General features: G+C 35.7%; 1 protein-coding gene across 2 annotated transcripts in view; it reads right to left on the bottom strand.

The window, feature by feature from the left end:
- Positions 1-9,858: 9,858 nt before the first annotated feature.
- The window catches only part of FYB1 (FYN binding protein 1), a 180,274-nt gene continuing 169,923 nt past the window's right edge, over positions 9,859-20,209 (bottom strand). For both annotated transcript variants that reach the window (XM_067730567.1, XM_067730566.1), the window contains 3 exons: positions 15,444-15,477; positions 12,786-12,817; positions 9,859-11,998 (listed from right to left, as the gene is read on the bottom strand). In XM_067730567.1, coding sequence (XP_067586668.1) covers positions 11,976-11,998; positions 12,786-12,817; positions 15,444-15,477 — 89 coding nt within the window. In that variant the 3' untranslated portion in view covers positions 9,859-11,975. The remainder of the gene's footprint in view (positions 11,999-12,785; positions 12,818-15,443; positions 15,478-20,209) is intronic.

The following is a 20,209-nucleotide window of genomic DNA, read 5'->3' on the forward strand; positions in this document are numbered from 1 at the left end:
CAATTACATACAGTTAATAATTCTAGTTTATACACCAAATTATATGTTTCAGATACAGTGATAACATTGAAGAGAAACAAAGCCTTGCCAAAATCTTTGTTCCCTTTATCTATCTGCCTTATTACATAGGCCATACGAAGATAAAGCAAGTCAAAGACCACAACATTTGGTCAGTCTATTTTTTGGTAATTTCTCTTCTTAGTTAAACCACACATTTAACATCTAGATAAAGGCCATTAAAATGACAGGCAATAGACTAAATTAAACAGATATTATAATCCTACACAGGGTTAATTATGAAGATTCACAAAGTTGCCTCTTAGTATTGTTCCTTTAAATTTTAATCTCTGTCCCAAAATCTCGTGTAAATTTAATTTTTAAAAATTCTGTAAGATATAAAGGCCCTCAATGAAAACAGCTTTAAATGAAGTATAAGCATATGTTTGTGAAAGAAGATGCACAAATTCATAAAATCTGGAAGGGTATGCACTAAAATTTCAACAGTGATTATCTCTGGTTGGTAGAAATTTGAGTGATTTTATCTTTTTTTTTTTCTCATTTTAATTGTTCTAAAACAAATTTTTACTTATGAAAAAATTTTTTAAGGAAAACTGTTTTAGAGAAATTTTGTTGGCTACCCTAAACCACAATTATAAACATTTGATTATAATAATTTGTTAAGCAGTGGACCTACCAAAATTTATGTATAAACAAACAAATCATTTAAAAAGTGCATTTGTGCACATACTCCAATACATGTGTATTAACTTTCTTATTTACTAGAATATAAAACATAAAGATGAAATTAAAATGGTTCAAAGTAATTTTTTATGTTGCTTTACTAGTGGCAAAAACAAAAGCAAAGGAGCTGAATATACTTCATTATTTAAAAAATCTGTTGTTAAAATCTTTGTGGTACAGCAATTCAAAAGTCCAATTCTAAGAGTTTATTTGGATATTGAGTTTTAGTGGCTGGAATCACAAAATACAAAGTTAAAAGTGGAAGAATTACTCTGTTGGCTGCAGTTTCTAAATCATAACACTCATTTTTCAAATCCATCCAAACTCCATCCATTCAAAGAAATTTTTTTAATGTAATTTGGCTACTAAATGTCCATCTTCCCTAGTGTCAATTCATTTTCATAGCAAACTGGAAGGCATAACATTTAGAAATGTTTAGCAAATGATCTCAGAATGGTTTTGAAACTCTTAATCTGAAAGATTCTAAGCACGTTAGAAACTCTGTTTCCATGATTTTTAAGTGTAGATATAAAACTTTATGTAGATGACACATTTATATTTTTGTTTTCAGAAAAAACCCCACAAAACTATGGAAGTGTTTCCAAATGCCTATTATCTAAATGCTCTCTTCCTAGCACAAATTTCTCTGAAAATTAATAACTTTCTTAGCTATTGTTATATTTACCTTGAAGGGAAAGTTTAGATTTAATATTTTTTAAAAATTTCTGTTAAGATACAGTGCTACTGGAAATCATCAGCCATCATGAAAAACAGTTTGGCACTAAATAAATATCAGACATCTGCATGGTACAAAAGATTTTTATAGTCACTCCTCATTTCAAAGTGTGTGAAAACTAAACTGCATTTTTCTATTCTTCTGTGAATCCCTTTTAAATTATCATTTATAACAACTGCTTTGTTGATTTTTTTCATAAAACATTGTTTTTATTAAGGAAGTTGTTTACTGATAAGAATATATATTCTTTGATACACCTTTACTTTGGTCGTGCAGAAAAAGAGTAGTTATTGGTGTATTTTACCACTGAACAGAATTTAGCAAACACCATAAACTGAGACGTGTAGAAACATCTATGCTTCCATCCAACTGCACTGAAAAGCTTCCATAATGCCTATTTGTTCAAGTACCTTTTTCTTCAAGTCTTCAGTTTGTTTGTTTTTTCTTTTCCTTTTTCTGTTTTGGTTGATCAATGGGACTGCATTTTAGTTTTGTCAACAAATTGTTTTGTGTGTTTTCTAAGCTATTTTTTTTTTACCATAGCAGGAAATGCCACTATATTCCCTACTGGTATGGACCTCTTTGTTGACAAAAAGAAGGGTCTTTCTGCAAAGCAATGAATTCAATACAGCATGGCTTCTAACATTACAGGAAACAATTATTTTCATAATATCTTCAATTATCTGCATAATATTTTTAAATATTTTGCTAATCAGATAGCTTTATACTATCATTAGCTAACATCCTAAGGAACAGTATACACTTAGGGTTAAATAATATTAAAGGATAATGTGCATAAATTTATATTTCACATAATCTTAATAATTTCAATATTTTTAAATGTTGGCTGACATTGTGACATCTGATTACATTATCATTGCTTTTTTCTTGTAATGATGTTGTTAAAGTGCTATTATCAGGAATAAGAATATCTGATCTTCCATATTTTAAAATCTTGTGCTTGTGCTTTCATTCTTTGTGTTACATACACATAGTTCCTTTGCAAGATTCTTTATAAACCATGTATCCACTTTGTTAAAGATAGTTTAAAATATACTCCTTAAATCCAATTATCTGGATGTGATATATGGACATATGCCCAAGTGAAAAGACTTCCTAAGCGAGTGTTGTGAGTTCCCCTGAGTTGCAGAACCCCCAGTTTTCCCTCAGGATACCTTACATGACTCATGCCAATACAATCTACTAATCAAATGACAGGTCGATTGTTAATCTGTATAATAAATATCAATAGCTTAATTTATTCTTTCTTTTCTTTTTTTTTTGGCTAAAATAAATCTCCAAAACTTCTCCACCAAAAACCAAAAACCTAACACTGTACCAAAATTAGAACAACACTGAACAAATAGAAAACTGGAAAAGCCCAGCTATCTAGAGGGCAAATGCCAATAGTATACCTGGGCTTTGAAGGTTAAGCAACTAACAGAAGGTAGAAAAGCAGAACATGACACTTCTGTGTTAAACCCAGTATCCTAGAAGTGGACCGAAGGGGACCCAGGTTGGTAGTGCCCCCTGGCTTCCAGAATTAGCAATTACAAATCCTTTCTGGAGAAAAATACCCACTCTACACATTTAAGATCAAACAAATAAAAGTTCATGGTCAAAGATCATTAAACTCATAGGAAAAATTCACCATGAGTAAGAATCAATAGAAATAAAAATCAGCAGAATTATAGCCCATGGACTTCAGATATCATGATCAGAAGCAGAATATAAAAAGATATCTTGATAGATAGGTAATTTTTTTTAATGAACAATTTCTGATTCCATCCATGATGGAGAATAGGTATTGGATTTACTTTCCCACAATAAACAACTATTAATCTAGACAAAATATATGAACGACCGTTTTTAAGCATTGGACAATAGATAGTGTGGATCATGACCTTGAGATATAAGAAACAAATAGGGTGAACTCAACATTCTCTCTGGCTTTTTGCCTGAGGACACCTTTCAAAATAAAACGCAAAGCTGTGGAAACCAAATAGAGAACAGTAGTCTCACTGAATAGAGGAAAGAAAGATTAAAGTGAAGATTAAAGATTAAAGAACCAAGTGAAAATTCTAGAAATGAAAAATACAATATTAAAATTGTAAAACTCCATTAGATGATGATATATTGGACACTAAAAAAGAAAGGGATTTGAAGACAGACCAATAGAATGACTAGAGAAGAAAAAGAAAGAAAGAAAGAAAGAAAGAAAGAAAGAAAGAAAGAAAGAAAGAAAGGAAGGAAGGAAGGAAGAGCAAGCCTCTGTGATCCATATTGAAAAAAAAAAAAGGAAGTTTAATAATCTAATCTGGTTGTTATAGACACTAAATAAATTTTGTCCACCACTCACTCACACAAAAAGGCCCCTCATTATTGGCAAGTTGGATAGCTATAGAGTGGCCTGTGCTCCATCTATTTCCCATCATAAATGGCTGACGTTACAGATGGACCCCATGGGTCAAATCTGGCCCATAATAATTTGGGATAATAACTAGGATAACCTGTTTGGTCTGAATAGTGCTTTTAAGAAAACTTGAATCAGCAGTTAAAAAAAAAAAGTAGGAATTATATATATAAACCTTGATATCACTTCTTTTGAAAAATTGGAGACTCTTCCGACACCAGGCCCATAATCCAACAGATTTGAGTCATATATCAGTAGGGCCTAAGTGGGAAACAAATGGCAAACTCAAACTGGGGAATTTGAGGAAGGCTTAATAAAGAGATTGATTAAGAGATTGATTACACATGTGTGGACAGTGTGTTGGGAAACCACAGTGTAAAGAGCAGTAGCCTGGAACCGGTATAACCTCAGGGAGCGATTGCAATCTCAGAGGAAGCAGAGGGAGAAGCATTGGAACCAGAGAGGCAGCACAATGGAGAAGGCTGTCTGGCAGAGCTGTGACTTTGGGTGAAGGACACAGCTAGCTCATGACAATGCCTCAGGGAGGAAGCCAAAGGAATAAATATCCAAACCTCACTCTCTGTCTGTGTCTGGTAGTGCTCCTCAGTGGCCGAATGAAACCAGAAGCTATAAGTCAAGGGAGCCTCTTGAGTCAGCCCATAAATTGTAGTCCTGAGGGGCACAGAGCAGGGTGGAAAGGATTGGAGGGGGGATCTCGAGGGCCAAGCAGGAGATATCCAGTATAATTAGCAACTGACTCCTGTAGACAGAGCTTATATTCTACTGTTTGCCACAGTCCCTACCATTCTCTATTATCCCCACATCAAAGATGAATATCAGTTGCCAGTGATCATCACGTTGGCACTATGGTGTTTCTTATAGGACAGAACCTTTGCTCTATGTCTCTATCAAAAGTGAGCAAGGAAAGATAGAAGACCAAATTCTTCAAGGAAACTGAGAATATATATATATATATATTCCTTGTAGAAGAGAAATATTACTATGTGTTTAATATATAAACAAAATATATCTTTGTCTTTCATATAAATATATATAACTATATATATATATATATACACACACATATACACACATACATACCTTGCCTGCTTTACTGACAAGGTTAGGTCCCCTTTTGTTAGTAGCACTCTGATTTTTGTATTGGGAAATTATCTTGAGTATAGTCTTGCTTGAGAGGCTAATTCTAGGTGACTCTCTTTCACTTGGGAGCTAAAGCATTAGGAGCCTCCCTGCCCCCACCAGGTGGGCTGGCACATGACTTAACCAGTCAATGGAGTTCTCTCTCTAGGGACTTTGATTCACGAGTGAGTTATGTAAAGGCAATAGTTAATTTCTGTTACTTGTAGCCAAGAACTCTGAATCTTTATCTAAACTTCAGTAGGAATACCATTAATAAGTTGGTGTTTAAACATGCTTTTTGACATTTGCAAAACTCTTCTAATTCAATAGGTTGTGGAGACAGAGAGGAATTGCTACATGCAGATGAACCCCCAGAGACAAGAGGTGCCTCTTGCACACCCATTATTTTACCAAATTTGCAGTTAGAGCTGAAGATTGTGACTCTGCCCCAGCCTACTCTAGGAGAACATATACACAGCCTAATTTTTTTTTTTTTTTTTTTTGCGGTACGCGGGCCTCTCACTGTTGTGGCCTCTCCCGTTGTGGAGCACAGGCTCCAGACGCGCAGGCTCAGCGGCCATGGCTCACGCGCCCAGCCGCTCCGCGGCATGTGGGATCTTCCCAGACTGGGGCACGAACCCGTGTCCCCTGCATCGGCAGGCGGACTCTCAACCACTGCGCCACCAGGGAAGCCCCTAATATTTTCCTCAACGAAACAGGGTGAAAACTGTCACTGAATTAGAAAACAGATGTTTCTATTATGAAAACCAGGATGCCTGTCTCCCTAAGAGTTGCAGGAAATATCAAATAAAAAGTGATGTCCACACTGTAACCTGAAACTCAGATGCAAGAACTGGACCTGGCTCAGACATTGGGTTTATTTATTATTATTTTATTTTTGTTTATTGTGTTTAATCTTAAGTGTTTCTATATTACTCTCAAATATCAGCTGGTAAATAACTGGGAGTCAGAGCAAGTTTGCCATCATTAAAATAATGCTCATCTCAACAGAATTCCATTCAGTTGACATGTTCAAAACGTATAATAGCAAACAAGCAAGCAAGGTGATAATGATAACATTAACATGGGTCAGGGACTTCCCTGGTGGTCCAGTGGTAAAGAATCCACCTTCCATTGCAGGGGACACGGGTTCAATCCCTGGTTGGGGAACTGAGATTCCACATGCCTCAGGGCAACTAAGCCCGCGCGTCACAACTATTGCGCTCGCGCACCTCAACCAGAGAGCATGTGTGCCACAAACTACAGAGCCCACGCACTCTGGAGCCTGCGCACCACAACTAGAGAGAGAAAACCCGCACGCCACAACTGGAGAGAAGCCCGAGCAGACTGTGTGCCGTGATGAAAAGATCCTGCATGCCTCAACAAAGACCCCATGTGCCACAAGTAAGACCTGACGCAGCCAAAAGAAATAAGGAAAATAAATAATAAATAAAATAATATTAAAAAAAGATAAAACAGTGTATCTAGATACCTTTTAGAAAAAGTTAATATGGGTCAGACACTGTACTAAATGCTTAAGTACATAGTTTCAATTAATTTTCACAGCACTGTAAAGTACATACTTTCATATTTTATAAATGAAGATCCTGAGTCTTAGCAAAGTTTAGATTCTTATTCAAGGTTATGTAACTTAGCTGATAATCTCAAGCAGGAGGCAGAAGAAATGACATACGTAGTCACTAAAATAAACCCTTAAGTATGTGGCATAATTGTGACAAGCATCAGCATGTATTTCAAAATTAGTCATAATAATAATGTGATAATATTTGAGTCCTTATGATGTGTCCAGAACAATGCTTAGCATTTTACAGATGTAATGACACATAATTTGCCAGGGAAAAAAGTTGTAATTTGCAGTCTATTTCTGTCCAATCCTCCATCTTTTTACCTTTTTCTCCCAACTGGATCCTTCCCATCTGGTTTTGAATAAGCTCAAGTCTTTTCTGTCTTAGAAACAAACAATCTATTCCCCAGAACAAAATAATAAAGCCCTTTCTTCACTTTATTTTCCCATCTGGCTATTACTTATATCATTTTCCTTACTTTTGCAGTAAAATTTCTGGAAAGAGGTGTCCATTATGTCTGTCTCAATTTTCTAACCTTCCATTCCCCTCTCAGTCCATTTGTGGACATGGGATGCTAACCTCCTTCAAGGAAGTACTCGCTGCCCAGCTGAGGGGAATGTGGTCTGCAGACTGCCTCAAACTGTCTGCTTCTTCAGGGTCTGCCTCAGACTCAGTGTCATCTTGCACAAGGTCACGCCCTTCCCAGGGTGGCCCATGTATGGTGATGAGTGAGGTAAAAGGACTGGCCATTTTGGCCTGGGTAGAGTTTATTCCGAAGGCCCCCATCTGGTTGGCTGAGGATGTTGGGCTTGGATCCCAGTTTAACTGCTTTCTCTGCTCAGTCATGTTTCTTTCCCTTCCTTCAAAAGATGTTCATCCCTAATAGATACTCCAAACTCTATCCCAGAATCTGCTTCCTAACGCAGGGCACCATTGCAGTCAGCTTGGGCTTGATTGCTTCAGTCTTTCTAAGGTCACCTATTATCCACATGTTGATAAATCGAATTGGCATTTCTCAGCCATCAATTTACTCAACCTCTTATGGCATTTGAAACAGCAATTAAGGAAAAATTACAGTGGCAGCCTACTGGATTAACACATTCTTTGCAGGCATCACTTATATTTTCATTGTCAAATATATAATAAAAGGCTTCAAATACCATGTAAAGTATAGGAGTATGAAACAAGTAAGACAGAGTCTTTATTTTGGGGACCTCTGTTTAATGATGAGTCATTGGACACTGAGAATGAATGAGCAGAAGCAGAGACACTTCTGGTTTTGAGCTTGGGCAAATGGATGATACATTTGTCACTGAGATGGAATCTACAAGAGGGATCATCAACTGAAAGGGGGAAGAGAATGAGCTCAGTTTTGAGTCATGTGAGTTAGAGGTACTTGTGGGATATCCACATAGAGCTGACTTGAGAGTAATTGCAGCACAGATCAGACTGCAGCAAGTTGAAGATTGAATATAACTTAAGAATGTGGCAGAGGGTGAATAGAGGCCAGGGATTCCCAAACCTGGCTAAGCATTAAACTCATATTTAGAGTTAATTAAAAATTGATGGAAACCAGCAAGTTTCTACTGTGTAGCACAAGGAACTATACTCAATATTTTATAATAACCTATAAGGGAAAAGAATCAGAAAAATAGATAGATTATATATATGTAAAACCGAATCACTTTGCTGTATACCTGAAACTAACACAACATTATAAATCAACTATACTTCAATTAGAAATAATGATTGAGGGCTTCCCTGGTGGTGCAGTGGTTGAGAGTCCACCTGCCGATGCAGGGGACACGGGTTCGTGCCCCGGTCCGGGAAGATCCCACATGCCGTGGAGCGGCTGGGCCCGTGAGCCATGGCCACTGAACCTGCGCGTCTGGAGCCTGTGCTCTGCAGCAGGAGAGGCCACAACAGTGAGAGGCCCGCGTACCGCAAAAAAAATAATAATAAAATAAAATAAAATAATAATGATTGAAAAGTTTCTTCCCCAGAGATTCTGATTCAGTTGATTTGAGGAGGATGTGTATTTTTACAAACTCTCCAGCGCTACTGTGTTCAGTGCAGGTCCTCTGGAAAGCAAACACCAAGATGGAGTGAAAGTGTAGTAATTTTCTGTGGGGGGGGGGAGGGTGGCACAAATATATGTGTCAGAGGAAATGGGAGGGAGGTGGGGAAGGCTGGAGGAGCCATCAGGCAGCAGCGCAAGTCTGACCTCATGAAGGGAGGAGGGGGAGATTATTGGGTAGAAGCATCTCAGAGTGCTACGTGGGATAAGGAAGGGTTACCAGGCTGCTGGAAGCTTATGTATCTTTCAGGAACAGGCCTGCCATGCTCAAGTGCTGGCTACACAGGAGCAGTCTGTGGGAAACGTGGCATTGGCACAACAGTGGGGATGGATTTCAGAGTGCAGAAGCTGGGGTCTTTGGTTAATTAAGCTCTCCGTGGTTGAAAGTCTGTGAGGCACATTCTCCTGGCTGCCACATATACCCTACTTTTTTTTTTTTTGGCCACACCGGGCGGCATGTAGGGGTCTTACTTCCCCAACCAGGGATTGAAACTGTGCCCCCTGCAGTGGAAGCATGGGAGCCCTAACCACTGGACCACCAGGGAATTCCATATACCCTACTATTTTAAGACAATGAGATGAGGAAAGGAAGATAGAAATGGGCTGTAGTTAGAGAGGTATTTGGATTCGAGGCAAGGTTTCCTGCTGTTTTTCAAATAGGAAAGACTTCGGTATGTTTGTAAGCCTAGAAGAGGGAATCTGCAGAATGGAAGATGTTAAAGATAGAAAAGAGGAAGGGAAGGAGGGAAAGAGGGTTGGGGAAGAGGTGCAAGAGGGATGTTGAGAATGAATTAATTGTGGAGGAAGAAGACTCCAGAGAAGGTAGAAAGACGTAAGATAACAGGTTGTGGCTTTGACTCTAAGCAGTGACATCTTATTTTCTGGGATAGTGTCTGGATAGGGTTAAGGTTGAACGTTGTAGGAAGTTAAAGGGAACTGCACTTGGTTATCTCAATTTCTACCACAAAACAGGAGGCAAAGTATCAAGGGCACCAGTGGTGGAAGGTTTGGTCTTGAACAGGAGGTACCACCCCATCTGCTGAGGCGGAAATCAAAAGAGGTAAAAATGGGCTCAAAGACTCATAGATTTGGGATCAAGTTACAGGACAGAAGGGCTGATGGCCTTGATTTCTTGATAAGTAGGAGGCAAAGTTATCTGCTGAAGGTATTATTTATTTGTCGCTCTTCTCACATGACAAAATTCTTCACATAAAACCATAATAGAAATAATATTTAGTATATTAAAATTAATACTTCAGATATTTCTTTTATATTAAGATGATTGTCATATAAATCTTTCATAAACATGTGTCTGTTTCTTGGTGTATAAAGCATAACTCTGAAAGATACCCTTGATATAATTTAGAATTTTAAAAACCGACATTGGGGCTTCCCTGGTGGCGCGGTGGTTGAGAGTCCGCCTGCCGATGCAGGGGACACGGGTTCATGCCCTGGTCCGGGAGGATCCCACATGCCGCAGAGCGGCTGGGCCCGTGAGCCATGGCCTCTGAGCCTGCGCGTCTGGAGCCTGTGCTCCGCAACGGGAGAGGCCACAACAGTGAGAGGCCCGCGTACAGCAAAAAAACAAACAAACAAACAAACAAAAAACCCAAAAACTGACATTGTATTGAGTTTATACCATTCTCAATCAGAAGATAAAATTACTGGAAACATAATGTCAGTGTATGTTGTATATTTGTTACCAAATGTAACAAACAAAAACCACTTCTGGATGCTGTAATTTTATCTAGTATTAAAATAAATTCATCATGTGAGCAAATACTGGCTCTCCCTATCAAAAAGTAGACACCAAAATATTTCATAATTGGAGGGGGTCTTTGAGATTAGTGGCTTCTAATTTGGGGGCCTCAGACCCCCAGAGTATACACATTGAACAATAGTAGTTGATCTATTTTTAAATTTCAAAGCACCTAATAGAAATCCCACTTTACCCACATGAAGCCTTTGAGTTCCTTTACAATTACTTGAAATTATTTCAATTCAGTGGGGCTACTCTTCAGACTCTCCAATGGGCCTCTGCAATATTAAAACATGGATAATGCATTAATCATTATTTAATCAATGAGTTTTAAAAATCAGCAAAACTTCTGAAACACAGGGCTAGGGTAGAGGGAGGATTATAGACATTTGAGGTAACTGATAGTGAAAACGTTGGGAAAAATCGACTTAGTCTAATCCTGAAATTTGCAGATGAGAAAACTAGGAGGAGGATAAATAATTTATCCAGTAACACATCATGGCTCATTAATAGCAGAGCCAGCATTAGGATTTGCTCAATTCACATTTTGGAAGCTGTGAAAAAATTTCCTAATATGCTATTTTCTTGGGTGTTAGGTTTCTGCATTTTGTATCGTGGTGTTTAGTGTTCTTAGCATTTGGAACCCAAATGCTTCACATTTTGTTTTTGGGTTATTTTTGGTTGAGTACGTACCAATAGGAAATACCCCAGCCCAAACGCTAAGGTTTATTAATTTGTATTTCCTCTGCTGGCCAACTTTCCAGTAAAGTGGTTTAAAATTTTTTTTCCGTAGAGGTAATAGAGAAACAAAAACAGAAACCTTTAAAAGAGTCTTCATAGTAAAGAGATGCCATAAAAGGCTAGTTAATTTTGAACTCCATTCTTCCATTCTTCATAATTTTGGTGTGGTCTTCATTCATATCTACTCTAGTTACAACAGTACTTTAAACAGAATTATATGGTAAACTTTATACAAAAGTTCTGCTACTACTATAATTTTTGAAAACATTTAACCCACCAGTAAGAGTGGAGACAGCCCTGACTTTTAAAAGATAGATAATTTGAATAGAGAATATAAGATAGGATCATTAGAAGTACAAACAAGAGTTTTTCTTCTTATGAAAAATTTAAAAATTTCCTTCCTTATATTTTTGTTGTTCTTTATATTTCTTTAGACAACAGCCATTTTTTCTCAAAAGATTTTTTTTTTTTTTTTTTCGGAAGGGAGAGTTGTCTATTGATGGTCTAAAAGAAGTGCTTATATAATTGTAGCTGAGGCAGAACTGGGTATTTAATATTTCTTACATCTCATTGATGCAGTCTTCCAAGATGTTGATTAAGCAGGGAAATCATTTTCTAAGTCCAAAATCTCAAAATGTATAAAAATAATCATAATTTTATAACAAATGGTAATAACTAGTTTTGTGCATTCATTTTCTATGATACCCGATAACATAGGCCAATTAAAACACAGACTTCACATTGTCATCAAATGAACATAGCAGAATGACCAAAGCTGAGAACTAGTCATTGTCGTAGATGGAACCTAAAAGAAGAAAATACAAATTTAAATTAGTTACACAAAATACATATCCTCTAAGTGTTCCAACGCTGTAAATGTAAATGATTCATACTCTCCTGGTTTAGGATAAAAATAGGAGAATTGTCTCACTTTATGAAAAAGCATTTAAATCGAAGGCCATATATTTATTTAACATTCATTGCTCAGTGTACTTTTCCAAACAAAGTTTCTGGACAAATCTATTCTCTATCAAAATGAGACTCAAGATTATTTTACCTGGTACTTAATTAAATGTACTTTTTGATAGTAATTCTGAATGAGGTTGAAAATACTAGGTATCAGTAAGAATCATACATTTAAAAGGAGACTAAAAGGAACATAATTAACACTATGCTTCATTTCAGGTGAGATTAATTTTTTAGATCATAATTTAGAAATGTACAATGCTTAGATAATACTAGTGAGTAATACAGGTTATGAAATAAGTACCTACTTACTGTCGAGGCACAAATATTTTTGTGGATAAAAGCAATTCTTATTAAGATTCATGGTATAATGAAAAATACACTAATATTTCATTCTTTTGTTTTCAAAGAAAATAAATAAGAGATTTTTCCTTGATTTTCAGTCATGTTCAAAAATAATTTTATTTCATTATACCATGGCATTTACCTTTCTTAACATTTTCAGGTGATTCAAATTCTAATCAGATTGGAAGGCTCTAATTAATCCAGCAAGCTATTTTCAGTATTTGTAAGAACAGTAAATTCACCATGACTGTTCTCTGTGCTGGGTGCCACGTGAGACTTACCATCAGCAATATCGTCATAAATCTCTCCATCACTGTAAATGTAGAAAATAAATTTTATTTTAAAGAAAGAATCTTCTTAACATTAAAGCAATATTTAGGTTATAAGTTTAATAATGTGATTTTATGTGACATAAGGCATTTAAGGGTGAGAAGTTACATTTATAAGTGGGAAGAAATTTCATATTCATCTGTATCTCCTTTCATTGACTTAATCAAATCCTCTGTTTCATTCTTATAGCGCACACACACACACACACACACACACAAAATTTATTCCATATCATAGACATACAGAACAATGAAAACATGCCCCAAGAGCATAGACCTTGCCTTACTCATCTTTAGATAGAACTATAAGCCTAGCACACAGCTGTCCTTGGTCAGTAGTGTTTGTTGAACTGAACAAACTGAAAAATCATGGCACAGTACTCCACTGGGGGACCTAATCCAAAACTGTGATGGATTCTTTATGTTCAGTAATATCAGATTTATACTACTTTCACTTGAACTTCAAATGTTGAATCAAATACAGAAATATTTGGCATAGGAAATGGGTGCATAATTTCTGCAATGTTTCTAATTATAATTTGTAAATATTAATTTAAAATATATAAATATTGGTTACAAAATAAGCAGCCAGGATATGGTTTGTATGGCGATTCTTTTTTTATTTTTTATTTATTTATTTATAATTAATTAATTTTATTTTTGGCTGCGTTGGGCCTTCATTGCTGCACGCCAGACTTTCTCTAGTTGTGGCGAGTGGGGGCTACTCTTCGTTGTGGTGCGCGGGCTTCTCATTGCGGTAGCTTCTCTTGTCGCGGAGCACGGGCTCTAGGCACGCAGGCTTCAGTAGCTGTGGCACACAGGCTTAGTTGCTCCGCGGCATGTGGGATCTTCCCGGACCAGGGTTCGAACCTATGTCACCTGCATTGGCAGGCGGATTCTTAACCACTGCGCCACCAGGGAAGTCCTATTTTTTACTTTTTAAAGTTTTGGGCCATGCCGCGCAGCATGTGGGATCTTAGTTTCCCAACCAGGGATCGAACCCATGTCCCCTGCATTGGAAGCATGGAGTCTTAACCACTGGACTGCCAAGGAAGTCACTGTATGGTGATTCTTATGTTATATAATTTAAAAAATATTTGTGGTTATAGGCGGCAGCCATAATAATCGTTCTGGTGAGTTTTACACATTTTAGGTTTCATCTGGTCCTGAATCTTTGTGAAATATTCTATTCTACACACACACTGAGTCCCTCCTATGTACCAGGAGATATAAGTAAGACACAGTTTTTATTTCAAGAAACTTATAATCTAATGGAGGAGAGAATGATATGCAAGTAATTAAAGTAGAAAGAATTATAAATATTAATATAGCCTTGAAACGTAGGATACACAAATGTAAGGTGACTTTGTCATTTAGACCAGACCTACTCTTGGTTCCTATACTACCTCTGTGCATTTATCTGGAAGCAGCAGCAGGCTTTTCAAATTGCTGCCAACTATGGCAGACGCTGTGAGTTCCCTAGGTCTTCTGTTTGGATCCTTTCTCTGAGATTGAGGCAGGATTTGGCTAATGGAAATCTGATACAAATGCAAAGAGGACAGATTTTTTTCTATTATTCATTCAATAAACTTTTATTAAGTATTCACTTCAATAGGTAGTAAAACAATAATTACTTAGAGAGTACACTTTCTGAATTCTCTCTTAATCATCCTGTAGTAATCACTGATGAAGACGTGGTCCCGTTATTTGTCACGCATTCTTTCCTTGAAATTTGTATCTTTCATAGAGTAAAACCTATTGAAAAGTCCCACACCTACTACTGTGATTAATGCTCTGAGGAAAAGAAAAGTATTGTGATTGTTTTTCTTTTGACTCTTTCCTGGTTTGCTGACAGAGCCCTTAACATTGCTTTGCCTCTTTCTGATTGGTGTCAGGTTATTTATGGATACAGTTTGTGAATCTTCCTTGATTTCTTAATCATGCTGAATTCTGTAAATCTCTGTATTGGTATATGACCTACCCTGATAATGGAGTTCATTTCTTGCACTGGTTTACTTGGAATAGGATCTTATAACATTGTGGGTGGACTCTAATAGCACTAGTACCAGACTGTGACAATGTCCTATTCATAAAAATAGAAGAATCATTGACCACTATCTTTTTCTGGCATGCTTCCAAAAAAGGCAACTTAATACTCTACTATGCCTAGTGTGAGTAAAGAAAAGCCTTCAATTAGGCGCCAAGCCATAAACCGTTAACAGGTGATATTTGTACCTACTCTGCAGACACTAATCGATACCTGATTAATTCAATTCAATCAACTGCATTAATAGCTAGTGAAATGCAAAGTGTTAGTGGTTTTGACCTGTCTCCAATATTTGCAATGTGTGTATCCAATGAATATATAAAACTATGAACTGTATAATCGTGAGTGAGAAGGGCTCCTCCTTTATATTTAAAAGAGTGACACTTTATCAAAACTAACTTCGTTATGGGTACTACCATATTGACATTAGTATAGCATATTGTTTTAAAATTTATTTATGATAGTTTAGTAGATTATATTATGTAAGTGATATTAGGAAACTTTCTTAAAGAAAAGCATATAATTATTTTCGGAAGTATAGTAGTAGAAGAAAATGGGCTTACTTGTCTACCAAGTGACTCCGAAGGACATAACCGTCTAAGAAAGAAAAAGAAAATAAATTTTATTAACAGTACAAACTTGAAAAATCCCTACTATTTTTAAAGAAATTGAAATAGAATTTAATAATTAAAAGAATATATAATATATTGAATAATTATATCTATCTCCAAATATGACTTATTTTTCTTATTTGTGTCCACTTTTCTCTCCTTCCTTTTTTTTTTTAACATCTTTATTGGAGTATAATTGCTTTACAATGGTGTGTTAGTTTCTGCTTTATAACTTTTCCTCTTCTCTCTAACTTTTTTTTCTCTCTCTCTCCTACATGACTCTTTTCCTCCATTTACAATCTTTCCTCCTTTCCCCCTTAAATTAAAAACCAATATTTTCTTTTCTAAGCTACTGTAGGTTGTAGCACAATCTTCTTTCACATTTTAATCTATTTCTTTAAGGTGTTACCCACTTGACACAGTTTTAAGAATTTATTAAGCATAATTTCTCCTATGAAAAAAGTAGGTCACAGGTAGGGATTTTAAATATCACCAGGTCTAAGACTTAACTTTTCAAATTTTATTATACTGAACAGTCAGAACTGTGTTCCATTCCCCTTTCAGATCCGCAATCTAGTGTTTACTTGGAGGAGTGTGCATTCTAAATGGTTTCAAAACAGCTCTCTTATAATGAGCGTGAAAGAGCTTTCACTATTGCTTTTGCCATTTGACAGAGCGTCAATGTTTGCATTTTCATCTTTCATGGAATAAATAATTATTAGAAGAGCACTAGTATCAGGGATTCTAGTGATTCTTCTGTTAAATGGAAAATAAACATTTTATACAAGAAAGCAAAGATTTTTTTTCACTTTATTTTTGCCCCTCTTGTGCAAAATACTCCTAAGAAAAAATATGGGCTGTTTTTCTTAAGAAAATGTCTGCTGACATCTAATTAATGTTACTAGCCTTTGGAATTATTGGTTTTGTGTTAGCACCTAGCCACTGTTGTATGTTTGAGATTAGTACCATTTATAGTCTTGTCAATACAGCTTCTAAATAACTTCTTTCACTGAGTCAGTCTATTGGTTTTGCTCCACCTCAGATCTAGTTTTGGTTCTAAATCAGAGTAAATGTGTAAAAAATGATAAAGCAGGAAGCTCACAAGCAAAAATTAATACCAACGTTAATAAACTTATGTAAACGTTAATAAACTTACATATTGCCATTGATTTAACATGCAAAATTTTTTAAAAGTTAGAATCATACAACTGAAATTGTGGATTAAAAATTAAGAGAATGAACTTTCCCTTGAAATATTCCAGGGTAAAATCAATTCCACCAAAATTTTTTGTCAAGAAATTAACTACTTGTTGATGAAAATTGTTCATAAGAATCATATTTGGAAAATAAAGAATCAAAGTTATCTCTGAATTCCTGCAGCATGGCAGTAATGAAATGATAAAATGATAAAAGTACAATAAGTAATATTTTTCTCAGAGTATGAAAAATTAGACAATGTTATACCTTCCTTTTTATTTCAATTAAAGAAGTGGAAAAATTAATATAAAGGTCATCTAAAATTAATATCTATGATCCTTGGGTAGACTTTGATTCCACAGTTCTTTCAGTCATTTCACGTTAACAAACTTTAAAAAAAAGTTAAGGTAGACATCATCATTTAGCGTAATTTTTAAAGGGGGATAATCTCATCTCTAACAAATTCAACTCTATGTGTGTCTCTCAAAAGAGAAACTCTGCAAATAACAGACTTTTTGAACAAATTGTGGATTTTGTGTCAGGCTTCCAATAATTGAAGTCTGTCTTTACTTGTACTTCTGTTTAGGACTAACATAAAGTATGAACCATTTCTACAGACAGTAAGAGTCACAAAGTTTTTTTTTTTCGTTAGTTAAAATTGGTGGTTATGTTTTCATTTTGAATTTTCTCTTAAAACAAATTGGAAAATAAAACAATACAAGTAAGTGTTCCCATTGATATTCACGTTTAAATTAATAATTTTAAAATAACGACTGAAGCCTTTAACGGTGAAATCAATCTCATTGTGAGTTGTCTGGGCTTTGTAAAGTGTCTGAACTAAAATTAACATGTAGACAATTAGAGAAATGTATAAGAAGTAAGAAAATATTGCCAGAGATTGGAATTATTCTGGCCTCAAGTATATTTCTGTTGTTGTTTGTAAAATATATTTAGAAGGTCAAGAGAAACAAAATCCAAAACAAAGAGAATATAATCACCATTTCTGGAAATAAAAGGATTTTATTTTCTTGTGCTTGTAGGTCATCTACTTTTTAAAACTCAGTTATGCTAAAATTGTATAGACCTGGATAAAACACTATCTATAATTAGGCATAAAACAGTCCTTTCAATGACCAAAGTTAATAACTCATGATATAGAGCTTAATTACCTAACCTCACAAAGTTTATTATAAAAATATATATTTTCCTAGCTTCTCAAATCCCTATTACATTTCCTCCTATATCTTGACTCTTCAAGAGCTCTAAGGAGCAGCTTTTTCTTTTGTTGAAGGCTCTAACGTTGTTGCCGTTTTGTTGTTTTTGTTGTTGTGTGAGCTACATAAACATCAACGATTGTGAATATTATTTAAGAACAAACTTATCAAGGGGTTGGGGTGTGGGATGGTACTGTGCTGCTCTACTTTAGTTCCCTGAAATGATGTGATCATTTGGGGCTCATAAACTATGAAATCACTATTATATAGCACTTTTGTAGGGTTAACGACTTTTAATACAGCATAGGTTTTGCTGTCTAGTACCTTTAAAAATCTCCGCTGAAACTTCATTCTATTACAAGCATGATTCATGGCAGTGTCAAAACAAGTGTCTTACCATGAAGTTTTAAACCACTTCTCCATGATAGTTCCTAGACACAAATTTTTTTTTTTTTTTGCAGTAGAAAAATGTTCTCTGCTCACATGTTCCATGAACATTCATCATAGGGAATGTAATGAAAAATACAAACAAATGAAATGAACAGAAAACCTCATCATAGTTCTGTAACATGCAGAGTGGCTGCTGTGTTTAGTTAGCTCTGTAATATCGTGGGCACTGGCACACCAGGGATGCTTACAGATAATATGAAATTATCATTAGGAAATCTCACATTCATAGAGCAGAACACAGTGACTTGAAACAAATGTTTTGAAATATGTGGTGGGTAGAGTTGGTTAAGAAAGTAACACCCACCCACCATTTGTGCCAGTTAATTTCTTCCCAAAACATTTACTTGCTACAGTGCAGATGTGTTGCAGGACTAATGACTCACCTTTCAGAAGGGTGTTGTGAATATAAAATTACCAAGGATATACAAAACCATCTTTGGAAAAAATATCTTTGTTCTAATATTTTCAAATTTTTTACTCAATAAAAATGACAAATTTTATTATTTCCTTATTATTTCGTTTGTTGTGAGCAAGTCCAGAAATAAAGCTAAACTTACTCAATTTGGCCTCATGCAGTTTAAAAACAATAAAGTCATACTGCATAGATTTACTAAGGCAAGTGGAACAACGTCCGACTTCAAGAGAAAATGCTCATAATGTAATAGAAATTAAAAACAAAATGCAGTGTATAATGCTAAATATAAATTATTATCCTAGTTCTATAAAAATGTTCTCTTTCCCTCTCTCTTTTTCTCTCCCTACTTATTTTTAGGGCTTCAAATCAGGTGACATTAAATTTCTGAATACAAAAATTTTCTTCAGTGAACATGTGTTGTTTTAAAATCGAAACCCAAATTACCTAAGCAAAGAAATCATCAATTGGATTTGGGGACACCCAAAGCACCTTTAAAATTCCCCTTCCTTTGGTGCCCAAAGGAAATGGACAACATTTTGATCACAAATAACTCAGCTCATGTCTCATTCCACACTTTTTTGTAGAAAAATTTTCTCCAGTGACAAGAGGTGGGAAAACTCACAGCTTATGAGACTTTGAGTTGAGGAACATGCACAAATATTAGCGAGAAATTCTAAACATTTGGGAATGTGCCAGAAATATATATTTAAGATCTCAATGCCTCTACAATGTGCTTTTCTACAAGTCAGTGGGTGAGACTTGATCAAATGTGATAATGCCTGTAAAAGTGGCTTGTACTCTACTCCACAGTGGGAAGGGATTACTGTTAATGATTTAGCCTCTCATATCTATCATTACAAATTAGGTTTAAGTAAACTATGGTTTTCTTTTTTTTTTTTTGGATGGATTAAAGAAGAATAGAAAGTAAGGAAAATGTTAGGGTCATCATGATGTTGGACTGCAAATGTCGTTACTGCTAATTAGATGTAGAAAAAAGGAACTGAAAGGTTCAGAGTCTCCCAAATGATACACAACAAGTGAACCACATCACTATGGCTAAGACAGAGAAGTTCTGTCTTCTAACAAGTTAAACTATTCAACGGACTTCTTCCTGTGAATCTCAGTATGTCAGATTTTCATCTGGTTATCCAACTGCAATCTCCAAATTGTTATACTCAATTCAGCAAGCCCCAAACAAGGTGCCAGGCAGTGTAGAATGTGTTGGCAATACAATGTTGAGAACATTTCACTGAAGCTACTCTCAAGCTCCGTCTCATAAGAGTAATAGATTGGAAAAACAGTAAGGACAGTGACAGCAATAACAGTAGTGGCATGGTGCAGCAAGGGAGAGATTAATTGTGTTAGGGTGGCTGCAGAGGAGTGAGTGAGTGTGCTTCCAATTTTAGATGACAACTGGGTTGTTTTTAATAGATAATTTATGG

This window comes from Pseudorca crassidens, chromosome 3 (genome assembly GCF_039906515.1).
Source record: "Pseudorca crassidens isolate mPseCra1 chromosome 3, mPseCra1.hap1, whole genome shotgun sequence".
Taxonomy (NCBI): domain Eukaryota; kingdom Metazoa; phylum Chordata; class Mammalia; order Artiodactyla; family Delphinidae; genus Pseudorca; species Pseudorca crassidens.